Source organism: Eptesicus fuscus, chromosome 4 (genome assembly GCF_027574615.1).
Source record: "Eptesicus fuscus isolate TK198812 chromosome 4, DD_ASM_mEF_20220401, whole genome shotgun sequence".
Classification (NCBI taxonomy): Eukaryota; Metazoa; Chordata; class Mammalia; order Chiroptera; family Vespertilionidae; genus Eptesicus; species Eptesicus fuscus.
The window spans coordinates 107020869-107033723 of NC_072476.1; the positions used below are offsets into that span (position 1 = coordinate 107020869).

Here is a 12855-nt window from a genome sequence, read left to right on the forward strand (position 1 = left end):
GTCTTAGTTACAGGAAAAAGTACTCAAGCTCCAAATAATTTAAGCCAGTGAACTTTTAGAATACTACCCACTTACCTAACTGACTATTATCTGTTCTATTTTCTGTGTTAATTGTGCATAAATTAACTTTCACAACAAGATTTATATTTTTTGAAAGTAGTATCTGTCCTTTCCTTAAAACTCCCCAAGCATCTAGTTCACTATTTGGTAAATACCCGATGTGATTCTATCAGGATAATAATGAAAATTACACTCACCATACCTGGTAGAACATGCTGAATTCCAGGGGCTCAGTAACAGAAAACTATGGGGGTAATGTACAGTCCCTTTCATGAGAAGAGGAATGAGAGGAGGTGAAGGTGAATTCAGCTACAGCTGACAAATTTTAGGTGGCTAAAGGGAACAGCATTAAGTAGCAGTAATCTCATAGGAAGAGAGTTATGTTTTTAGAATTCTCCTTCAATTCTTCTGATTATACCAAGCAGAAAGTCTTGATCTGGCACTAATTTGTCTTTAATACCTCCATAACACCTGCCAATATCTCTTGAACACAGAAGGATTTCAGGCACAGAGCCTTGACAGACAGCTAGGTAATATTTATAATTGTTTTACTTTTTACAGAACTTGAAAAACTGCTATGCTCTATTTACAGAAACTTTGGCTTCTTATTTATAGCAGTGTTATAATGTTTCCTTAGGGAAGGGGGGTCTGGGGGGATTACTTGATAGGCACTGCATGTTCTTATGAGGTGATAAAAAGTTTTGAAACCAGAGAGAGCTGGTAGTTGCATAACATTGTGAATACATTTAAAACCACTGGATTGTATGTTTTAAAGTGGTTAGTTACATGTTATGTGCATTTACATCAATTTTCAAAAGTATTTATAATTTTTAAATAAATCGTTTTTTAAATTAAGTAAACAGCAAGGTGGTCTATAGATATGAAGGAACTAGGAGAGTACTATGCAAACAGATGAAGTTTGGGAAACAGGCTTAACTAGAGAGACTGGACTGGATCAGTATGGCTGAGACGGCAGGGGGTGAACTATGGTAATTGCATAGGCAGAGCCCAGCAAACTAATTTTGGTAGCTTTTCAAGAAACTAACAACCTAGTACCTTCTAAGCTCAGGTGACTTCTGGTGGCATATCAGATATCTTCAAGGGCACAGGCAAAAATCCCCAGGCAGGCAAAGCATCTTCTGCCTCCATCCGCCTCCTGTTCTCCATCTGCAGCTCCCTCCCTCTCCCTCACCATTCAGGTGCCCAGTGTTCATGGGGACCTCTGGTCACTCGATGCCCCAAACCATTTCTTTTTCATCATCACTCAAAACTTCTCTGTTTTAGTTATAGGCTTTAACTACGTTTTGAAAGAACTGATATTAGCCTTTCCTGCCTCACAAGGTTGTTGTGAAGATCCAATGATATTTGAGACATGCTTTAAAGTACTGTATAAACTCTGGATTCTAACTCATTAGTGGGTCATAAAACCAATTTAATAGATTATGATCACTACCTTCTTAAAAACAAAAATGAATGAAAAAATAGATAAGAATGCATTGTATATTGCAAGATTAGAAGCTGTTATAGTAAATGTCTATTTCAGTTTTGGGTGTGTGTGCTGGGGTGTACAGATATATGTTCAGTCGCCCACAATGTAAACTGTAATAGACAATGGGTAAAAAAATAATAATACAATTGTCTAGGACAAATCAGCCCTTTCTCTCTCTGTAATATTTCAGGCTGAGAGAGCATAAGACCTGTCTCTTAGAATAAAACAGGGTTATCCCGTGATGTACACAGGTACGGGCTCCTTCACCACCTGTCCCATGCGCATCAGTGTTTTCTGCCCATGAGAGTCACACTTTTCCTGCAAAAAGTACAGTAGTTCCCTTTATCTACAGTTTGGCTTTCCAAAGTTACAATTAACTGTGATCCAAATTATTAAATAGAAAATTTCAGAAATAAACAATTCATAAGTTTTAACTCTTTCACCTATGAGTGGTGTGATGAAATCTCATGCTGTCCACTCCCTCGTACCTGGACGTAAACCACCCCTCTCTCAGGCATAGCCACACTGCATACACCACCCACCCATGAGTCACTTAGCCATATCGCCAGAAGGTCAATGGTAACCTAACGCTACGTCACAATGCCTACGTCCTCACCTCACCTCATCTCTTCACACAGGCACTGTTATCATCTCACATCATCATAAGAAGAAAGCTGAGTACAGTACAATAAGGTATTTGAGAGAGTGATCACATTCACATAGCTTTTATTACAGCATAGTGTTATAATTGTTCTATTTTACTATTAGTTATTGTTGTTAATCTCTTACTGTGCCTAAGTTATCAATTAAACCTTATCATAGGTATATAGATATAGGAAAAAACATAATATATGTTTATATGGGGTTCAGTACAGTCTGGTTTCAGGCTTGGACTTGGGGTCTTGAAAACGTGTCTCCTGCAGATAAGGGGGAACTACTATAAAATTCTTTATCAGATAGCTTCAAGTGAGAGTAATCCTATCTAATAACAGACAAATATGCAAACTGACCGCACCTTCGCTACACCCAAGCCACGCCCACTGGCCAAGCCACGCCCACCAACCAATCAGTATGAGTATGCAAATTACCCCAACAAAGATGGCAGCTAATTTGCATATCAAGACAGCGTCGAAAGAAGCCAAGAGCTGCAGAAGGGAGTAAAGCTTCGAAGCAAGCGGGGGGGCGGGGGGGGGGAGCAAAGTCAGGGCCGGGGGCGAAGGGAAAAGCAGGCGGGCTGGCGGAGAAGGCGGGGCGGGCGACAAGGGAGGAGCGGAGGCGGGGTAGAGTGCAGCAGGAAATCCTATTGCAGGATTTTTCCTGCAACGGGAACGCTAGTTCTTTATATAACTAACTAGAGGCCCGGTGCACGAAATTCGTGCACGGAGGGGGGTTGCCCAGCCTGTACCCTCTCCAATCTCGGACCCCTCAAAGGATGTCCGACTGCCCGTTTAGGCCCGATCCCTGGGATCGGGCCTAAACGGGCAGTCAGACACCCCTCTCATAATCCAGGACTGCTGGCTCCCAACTGCTTGCCTGCCTGCCTTCATGATTGCCCCTAACTGCTTCTGCCTGCCAGCCTGATCACCCCCTAATCACTCCCATGCCAGCCTGTTTGCCCCCAACTTCCTTCCTCTGCTGGCCTGGTCACCCCTAACTGCCCTCTCCTGCAGGGTTGATCACCTCCAACTGCCCTTCCTTGCAGGCCTGATCCCTCTCAACTGCCCTCCCTTGCAAGCCTGATCCCTCTCAACTGCCCTCCCTTGCAGGCAGGGTGCCTCCCAACTGTCCTCCCTTGCAGGCCGGGTGCCTCCCAACTGCCCTCTCCTGCTGGCCATCTTGTGGTGGCGATCCTGTGTCCACATGGGGGCAGGATCTTTGACCACATGGGGGCAGCTATATTGTGTGTTGCAGTGATGATCAATCTGCATAGTTCTCTTTTATTAGATAGGATAGAGGCCTGGTACAGGGGTAGGGGCCAGCTGGTTTGCCCTGAAGGGTGTCCCTGATCAGGGTGGGGTTCCCTTGGGGCGTGGGGCGGCCTGAGCAAGGGGCCTGTGGTGGTTTGCAGGTGGGCCACGCCCCCTGGGATGCAAGCAGAGACCCTGGTATCTGGAATTTATTTTCCTTCTACAATTGAAACTTTGTAGCCTGGAGCAGAGCCAAGCCTGGGGCTCCCTCTGAGGCCGAATCCATTTGTGTTGGGGATATAATTGAAACTTTGTTGCCTTAAGCGGGTGGGCCCGGCCAGGGTGTGTGGAAAGCTTTGCTACCCGTTGCCAGCGGCAACCCTGGCCTGCTCTCTCAAGCTCCATTCTGCCGCCATTTGTTTGAATTTGTTTACCTTCTATAATTGAAACTTTGTAGCTTGAGTGGAGGCTTAGGCCTGCAACGGCTGGCAGAAAGCTTGGCTTCCTCTGTTACCTAGGGAACCTTGCTCTCTGTGGCTGTAGCCATCTTGGTTTGGGTTAATTTGCATACTCGCTCTGATTGGATGGTGGGCGTGGCTTGTGGGCGTGGCTTCTGGGTGTGTCGGAGGTATGGTCAATTTGCATATTTGTTTATTATTAGATTAGATTATAAGCAAATTTGGGCAAAGACTTCAAAAATACTTCTGAATTAAGATCTGATCCTCGCATTACTTTGTAGAATAAAGTTGAAAGCCCCAAAAACTCTGATAAGTCACAAAATGGGTAAATATTTAAAATAGTCTGAATTGTTGAGGTTTAACAGAATCTTGCAATGTTTTCCATTTCGGCCTCACATACAAAAATGCAAGTTTCTGAGAAGTTGTAAGAAATGTGGCCAATCATTAGGGCTTGAGTAATTAGCAGAAGAAAGAAGGAAAAAGAAAAGGCCAGGTGGATTCCCGAAGCACCCAGGGCCTGGGAGCTCGGTCACTGCTGGTTGCGTCACGTCCGTGTGCAATGAATCAGGGTTGGTTAAGAGAATGCACGCGGACCAGAGAACTGTTTCACATTTTTGGCTCAGACTTTACTTTCTGTATATAAAGTCCTACTAGTGGCTCTAGGAGTGAACATTTAACATTTACTATGTTGTTTATAATGGTTAGGACAGTAATGTTTGGCCTCGTCAGCTTACAGAATAAATCTCGGCTGTCCTGCAGCTGAGGAGCCGGCTCAGGAAGTCTCTCCCAGAGAGAGGCATCCCTTATATAGGCTTCTAGGTTCTTCAGCGCGCCCAGAGCCTGGCCCTTTTAGAAGACGCGGCAGTCCTATCTACACACTGCACGGGACGTGACTTGTGCCAGAGAAAACCCCAACAGTCTTTTAAAAAAATAATTGGGGAGCATTCATACCATATTGTCAATGAATACAAGATAACAATAAAAGTAAAATTAGCTGTTCGAAATTTGCTAAAATAACACAATACTGAAGCAGGCTTTTATGCAATCTAAATTCTCTACTCTCACAAAGCCTACTCACCATTAGAAAAATTAAGGCATCATGAAAGGTAATAATCAAATGGGTTATATGGAATCATTTTCTAAATTAAATTATCTATATTATGCCAGTGTACAAGACTTTTAAAAGGCATAGTTTTAAATACTGTGGAAAAATTACCTTTATTAAATTTTACCCATTTGTCAATTGTAGCTTCAAAAACCCTAAAGAGTCCAAACATCACCTCCACCACTGGGGATCGAACCCACAACCTGGGCATGTACCCTGATAGGAATCAAACAAGTGATCTCTTGCCCAGGAAATGATCTGGATGTCTGCAACCACCAACCCCCAACCATCTCCTTGCTTCTGCCTTTGTCCCCATGCAGAACAGCCAGTGTGATTCTCTCTTTTTTTTTATTATAATATATATATATATTTTTTAATTGATTTCAGAGAGGAGGAGAGAGAGATAGAAACACCAATGATGAGAGAGAATCATTGATCAGCTGCCTCCTACACACCCCACACTCAGGATCGAGCCCACAACCCAGGCATGTGCCCTGACTGGGAATCGAACCGTGACCTCCTGGTTCATAGGTCAATGCTCAACCACTGAGCCACACTGGCCGGGCTAGTGTGATTCTTTTTAAAATATAACTTGGATGATGATGTCAATCTTCTAAAACCCAATGGCCCTATTGCCCTCAGAAGAGTCTTCAAACTATTTCCCATAGCCTCCGAGGTACTATTCGATCTGATGTCCTCTGCCCAACCTTTTCCCATTCAGGCTTTCCTGAGACGGAAGATGGCTTCTTAACCTGACCTGTGAATGTGGGGAGAATGCTTGGCTCAGCTCTTCCCTTTTCTTTTCTTTTTTTCCATTTCTTTTTTTTTTTTTAATATGTTTTTATTGATTTTTTAGAAAAGAGGAAGAGAGCAGGAGAAAGAAAAACATGGATGAGAGAGAGAAACATCAATCAGCTGCCTCCTGTATGCCCGCTACTGGGGATCGAACCCACAACCTGGGCATGTACCCTGATAGGAATCAAACCAGTGACCTCTCAGGGACAACACTCAATCAACTGAGCTACACCAGCCAGGGCTTCCCTTTTCTTTCTTGAGTGCAAACTGCCCTTAGGGAATAAGTCTCTGCTTCTCCATGCCCTGAGTCTTCCTGGAGCAAGCCTGGCCAGGTTCAGTGTTGGATGAGACTGGGGTGGGGGTGAGGAGACAAGTCTGTCGAATTCCAGGAGTTAGTCAGCAGGCACATCTGGCTTTCATCTTCCTCTACCATCTGTAACAAAGGGGGACTCTGGCCTTCATCTGTCCTGCTTTAGTGATTAGTCTTATTTCCTCATTAGATTCCAGGTAGGGAAGAGGGGTGCTAATTATTAGCACTGAAACAAACACACTTGTAGGACACACACACCTTATGTGAGTACAGAAAGGAATCTAGAAATGCTCACCTCTGGATGGTGTAGTTTATAGGAGACTCATTTTCTTCAGATGCTTTTCTATTTTGGGTGAACATTTTTACACATAACTATGGTTACTTGATTACTTTTATAATCAGAAAAAAGCCAAAATTAACTTTTTTTGGAGGCCATTAAGAGGGCAAAGCTTGGGATCTGGTTTTCAGAGGAAATTATGAGCTATGCTTTGGATACATGTATAATGAAATTGAAAACAGAGTTACAAAATGACTCTCTGTAATCATGACTGCACACAATGCAGGTAGAAATGTCTGGCCTTTAAAAAATAGTTCATAATTACTTTCACTTTAATTTTTTGGCTAAATTCAAGTCACCAAATAGTGACAAAAATTACATCATTCTCTATTTAATCTACATAGGCCCTCTGGTCTATTTATTCAACATAATGGAAATATAACATTATACCAATTGCTTACTTATAATGTTTATTCATTTCACTCCATAACAGAAGCTTTTATTCATATCTATATATACAAAAGCCTAATATGCGAAGTGTATTAGGCTTAGGAGTTCGACCGGGAGACTGAGAGTTCGATCGCTCGCTATGATGTGCACTGACCACCAGGGGGCAGCGCGGAACGAAGGGAGGCCCCGGCCAGCAGCTGGCAGCCAGCAGCCAGCAGCCAGCAGCAGCTAGGGACCCTACCGATGCATGAATTTCATGCACTGGGCATCTAGTATTCATATATTTTAAATGAGAGGTTTTGGGTTCATGACTGATTTCCATTTTTTCTCTTCTAAGTATCAACATACACCCATGGGTATACATATGTTTTCTATTCCTACCACATTTAGGGAAAATTATTCTATTTTACTTACAAGTTAACATTTTTTAGCCCCTTTGACCCCTTTCACCAGGGTTACCTGGCCAAGTAGCTCAGTTTAGATGTTTAGGGCATCTTCCCGATACGCCAGATTTTAGGTTCAATCCCTGGTTGGGGCACATTCAAGAATCAACCAATGAATGCATAAATAAGTGGAACAACAAATTGATGTTTCTCTCTCTTTCTCTTTATCTTCTCTGTCTCTTCTCTTTCTCTCTCCCACTCTCTCTTTCTCCCTCTCTCCCTCCCTTCCTTCTTCCCTCTCTCCTTCCTTTTCTCTAAAATCAATAAAAATTTTTAAAAATTAAGAAAATGTTTTAAGAGTACTTATAAAATTTTTAAGTTTTAAGAACACTTATGAAACCACAATGAGATAACCCTGACACCCTGTTAGGATGACTATTATATAAAAGATAAATAAGCCTTGGTGAGGATGTAGAGCAACTTCTAGCGACTGGTCATCATTCCACAAAAACTGTAAAACACCTGGGAGCTAAGAAGAAAAAGGAGGAAGAAGGCCAATAGTTATTAAGAACCTGTTTCGTGCAACAAGTCTTATTCTGGGTTCTTTAAATACATTGCCTAATATAAACCTCAAAATAACCTGACAAGTGGGGATCATGCCTTCATTTCATGAATAAAGAAAATGCAGTGTGTAAGAGCTTAGGAAACAGAACTGATCGACAGGAAGTTCCATGTAATTGCATGTCTCAGGTATCACTGACAAAATGTGCTACAGCACTATACAGTAGACTTTCAGCTGTCCATAGATAGTCTTCTAGACTCCCAGTATTATTAAGCCTAATGAAAAGACAAAAATCTCTATTTGAAGTTTTAACATTGCTGTTTATATTTTTTATAGAGATACACCATTTTTCCCCAAAGGATGATACTATAATCATTTTCTAAATCACTTGCTTTTTAAAAATTGTTTTTTAAATGTCAATTTCGCCCTGGTCAGGTGGTTCAATTGGTTGGAGCACATTCCCATACACTAAAAGCCTGTGGGTTTGATTCCCAGTCAGGGCATAAACCTGGGTTGTGGGTTCAACCTCCAGTCAGGGTGCATATGGGAGGCAATTGATCAATGTTTCTCTCTCACCTCTCTCTCTCTCTAAAAATCAATGACCATATCCTCAGGTGAGGATTTTTTTAAAGTCCTATTTCCCCTATAATATGCTTCTCTCCCCCCTATACGCAGTAGTATTTCACTGCTTTAACTTGAACAACGATTGGGTAAAGGCTGTGAATTATTAAGTGATCAGTCTTTGGAGAAAGAAGGGAAAGAACACATTTTTGACTTCTGACTCCTCAGTGAGGTGGTAGGTGCTCAAAAATACGAGGTGAAATTTCCTGACCTACATAGATAGCTAGATATATAAATATACACAGTTATAGAGATATGGAGAAAAGTACAGAGGGATACATACCAGGTAATTTACAAGCATTTGAAGTAGAGATAGGATGATGAGATTAGAAAGGAAAGGCAATTAATAATAAAATAACAGTAATGGATTTTTTTGAAAAGTATACATTTCACATGTATAAAATTATGATTCAATTCAAATAAAAAATTTTGAAAAAAGCAAATCAGAGTTATACGTATTTACTTACAAGGTGGTCCATGCTATATTCAATTAAATTAAGCACATTGCAAATCCTCTCTCTATGTAAAACAAAACCTTTTAATCCCTATTAATGAAGGGTAAGGTAAACAAGGTCATAAATCAAGCAAATGTTAACATGGGTTAGAATGTCAATTTTGCCCTGGTTGGGTGGTTCAGTTGGTACCTGACAGTGACTGGAGACACTTGAAGATTCAGGGCGCAGTGGGTGTAAGTTATTACTGGGGACTTCTTTCCTGCATTCTCTCTCCATCATATGCTCTCTTACTCACCAGGGTTACCTGCCCAGGAGCTTATCTCCTGGTGTGATGCCCAGCTCTAGCCCCAGCTTCCCCGACCCACACTTACATGCAAACGTAAAAATATAAATAAAATATAATGAATGGGATGTGGTATAATAAGCTATACATTCATGTACTATTAAATTCTAACAATATAGAATCAAGGACTGTGATTAGCAGAATGGCTAGAAAAGATGGGGGGGGCGGAATTAGCAGTCCAACAGCTTTATTTTCTACAAAACTGGAAACAGAGGATACTCATTACTTCAAGAGATATGCAAGGCCAATCTTTAAAAAATATATTTAACTTTATAAAAAGATAAAGGTTCTAAGAGAAATACACACACATTAATATATATGAACCATGTTAAACAGATACTATTAAAGCTACACAAGAAAACTTCATGGTTTAGAATTTCTATGTTTAAATCAACAGATCCCAGAGACAATGAAAGCCAGTTACTTAAAAATTTATTGCTTGGCTAAAACTCAGTTTACAATTCAAAGGATTTTAAAAATCTCTGTGCTGTTATGAAGCTTTACGGGGTTTATAGTGAAGATGAAAACAGAAATAAAGAGATCTGACAAACAGAAAATGCCAAAGCTATTTCTGGCATTATAAACATGGATTCTTCTTTCACGACCATTACTTTTTACCTTATTCCTAGAAAACTAACTTTAACTCTTCCGCCTGAAAGGACAACTACTTTCCTGGGACCCCTTTCAAAATGTACATGTTTTATTTAAAAGACATTATTTTTATAATTTTTAAAAAGAACTAGAATGTAAATTCCACAAGGGCAGGAATTCTTTCTTAAATTTTTAATTGACTGATTGGTTTTGAGAGAGAGAAACACGTTGATTTGGACAACGCTTTAACCAACTGAGCCACACAGCCAGGGCCAGGAATTTTGGCTAATCTGCAATATTTCTAGTGCCTAGAATAGTGCCTGCCATATAGTAGGTACTTAATAAAAATGTACTGAATTAATAAAATTAATAAGTAGACCAGAATCCATGGACACAGACAATAGGGTGGTAAAGGCCTGGGTCAGGGCGGAGAGTGGGGGGGAGGGCTAGAAGGAGTCAGTTGGAGAAAAAGGGGGGTATATGTAATACTTTCAACAATAAAGTTTTAAAATATAAAAATAAAATGAATTACTGTTGGGAAAAAAAAGATAACCAAATTGTACTATAGTAACGTAGAATCATTCTACTTATCAAAAGTTCTTATTTTATCACATATACAAATCCCCTCTTCTTTTAAATATATTTTTATTGATTTCAGAGAAGAAGGGAGAGGGGGGAGAGAGATAGAAACATCAATGAGAGAGAATCATTGATCAGCTGCTTCCTGCCCACCCCCTACTGGGGATCGAGCCCACCACCTGGGCCTGTGCCCCGACCAGGAATCGAACCATGACCTCCTGGTTCATAGGTCGACCCTCAACCACTGAGCAACACCAACCAGGCATACAAAGCCCTTTTTAAAGCATATTGGTAATTCACAAAATTAGTCGAAGTCTTTTATATCCATCATTTCTATGATTATAGAATTCTATGATCCTTTCCAATTCAATTTTTATTTATTCTAATAATGTAAAGGAAAAATCTGAAACCTATTCAAATGGAATGTCATGGAATGTAAAGACAAAATATTTTTTAAATTATTACAGAAATAGCTGCAAAGCAATGGCTGTATCTTCTTGGACATCTCACGATTTTCTTCAATCTTTTAAAGGGTATTTTCTAGCCCTAACCGGTTTGGCTCAGTGGATAGAGCATCGGCCTGAGGACTCAAGGGTCCCAGGTTCGATTCCAGTCAAGGGCATGTACCTTGGTTGCAGGCACATACCCACTAGGGAGTGTGCAGAAGGCAGCTGATCGATGTTTCTCTCTCATCGATATTTCTAACTCTCTATCTCTCTCCCTTCCTCTCTGTAAAATATCAATAAAATATTTTTTTAAAAGATTATTTTAAAAAAATAAATAAATAAATAAAGGGTATTTTCTAGCTCTCTGCTTAGCCTTGCTTTATATTACCATCAAATCCTTCATTTTCAAAATCATGTACATTGAAATGCTATATAATAAACTGCACTGTGCTTCTTAATTTTTATACCAAAAGGCCTAATTTATTTTAAAAACAAAATCTAATATGCATTAGAAAATACTAAGCTGGTATATTTGCTGAAATGCTGTTTACTGCAAAAGTTCCAATGTTTTATCAACTAACACTGAAGTTTAAATTAGGGCTAAACTCAGAAAATTGATCTTCATAACATTTTAACATTTGTCTTATATAGTAGTATAAGGTGATTTTCTTCTAAGAAAAACGGACTTAAATGTCCTTGACTCACCGTCAGATTCCGGTCCCAGATCTGTATGCTTCCGTTCTGGCAGGCGGCTGCTATGAGGTTTCCATCTCTACTGTATGTGCACGTGGTGGGAATCACTTTTTTACCCTGCATCGTCCGTGGTTTAAACACACTTTTTTGTTTCTTTGGATTTTCAACTTCCCATGTCCTCACAGTCCTAAAAAGAATAAGGAGATTGTCATGTACCAAAAAGAAAGGAGTTCAAAACACAAAAGAGCCCATAAAGACTGCTTCAACTTTTAAGCATATAAATTTAATAAATATTTTTAAATGAAATGTGCTCTGTGAAACATTCTCCAGTTATAAATGAGGTTACTCTCTGAAATAAGGTGAACCGTGTTGTTGTCAAATCAAACAGCAAATGGCAGATTCTACTTCACATCTATCAGATTCGTTCTGACCCTCTAAGGCAGTGGCCTCCACACATTTCTGACTGATACACTCTGACCAGTAAAACTGCTGACCATACACCGCGTGTACACACATTACTTCCTGAATTCCTTATATGTGTTAATGCACCACTTTATAACATACACTAGAAAGCACACTGAAAAAACAGATCATTAAAAGAGAATGCTGTACTGCTCCACGGCCCAGGCAAAAACCTCATGCCTCTTGGGGAGGAGTGAAAACAAAGCTGTCAGCCCCTGAGTTTTCACTAAGTAACAAGCAACAGCAGTCTAGAGCTAGGGTGGGGATAGAATACAACAGATTTTAAAAGACAGTATATCAAAATTCATGGTATTCAGTTACTACAGGACACAGAGAGAAATACAGCCTTAACTGTACATATTAGAAAAAAATACCTCAAATCAATGACCTAACATTCAACCTTAAGAAACTAAAAATAGGGAGAGAAAATTAAATCCAAAGCAAGCAGAAGGAAGGGAATAATAAAAAAGAGAGTACAAAGAATAAAATAGAAAACAGAAAAACAGTGGAGAAGCCAAAAGCTGGCTCTCTGAGAAGTTCAATAAAATTAACAAATCGCTAGCAAAAGTGATGAAAAAACCACAGAAATGTAGACAATATCAAATATTGAATGAAAGAGAGGATATCATTATAAAGCTTAACAACATTAAAAGGATAAGGAGTTTAATGAACAAATTTGCATACATACACCCTACCCCAGCCTTCCCCACACTATTGTCTGTGTCCAGGGGTTATGCACACATGCACGTAAGTTCTTTGGCTAATCTTCCTGCCCCTCCCCACTTCCCACTGAGATTGGTCAGTCTATCCATGCATACATGCCTCTAGACCTATTTTGCTCGTCAGTTTATTTTACTCATTAGATTCCA

The 12855-nt window shown here is 40.1% G+C and overlaps 1 protein-coding gene across 2 annotated transcripts in view; it reads right to left on the bottom strand.

The window, feature by feature from the left end:
• The window catches only part of WDR70 (WD repeat domain 70), a 173354-nt gene that overhangs the window by 68380 nt on the left and 92119 nt on the right, over positions 1 to 12855 (bottom strand). For both annotated transcript variants that reach the window (XM_008155589.3, XM_054715315.1), the window contains exon 10: positions 11537 to 11711. In XM_008155589.3, coding sequence (XP_008153811.1) covers positions 11537 to 11711 — 175 coding nt within the window. The remainder of the gene's footprint in view (positions 1 to 11536; positions 11712 to 12855) is intronic.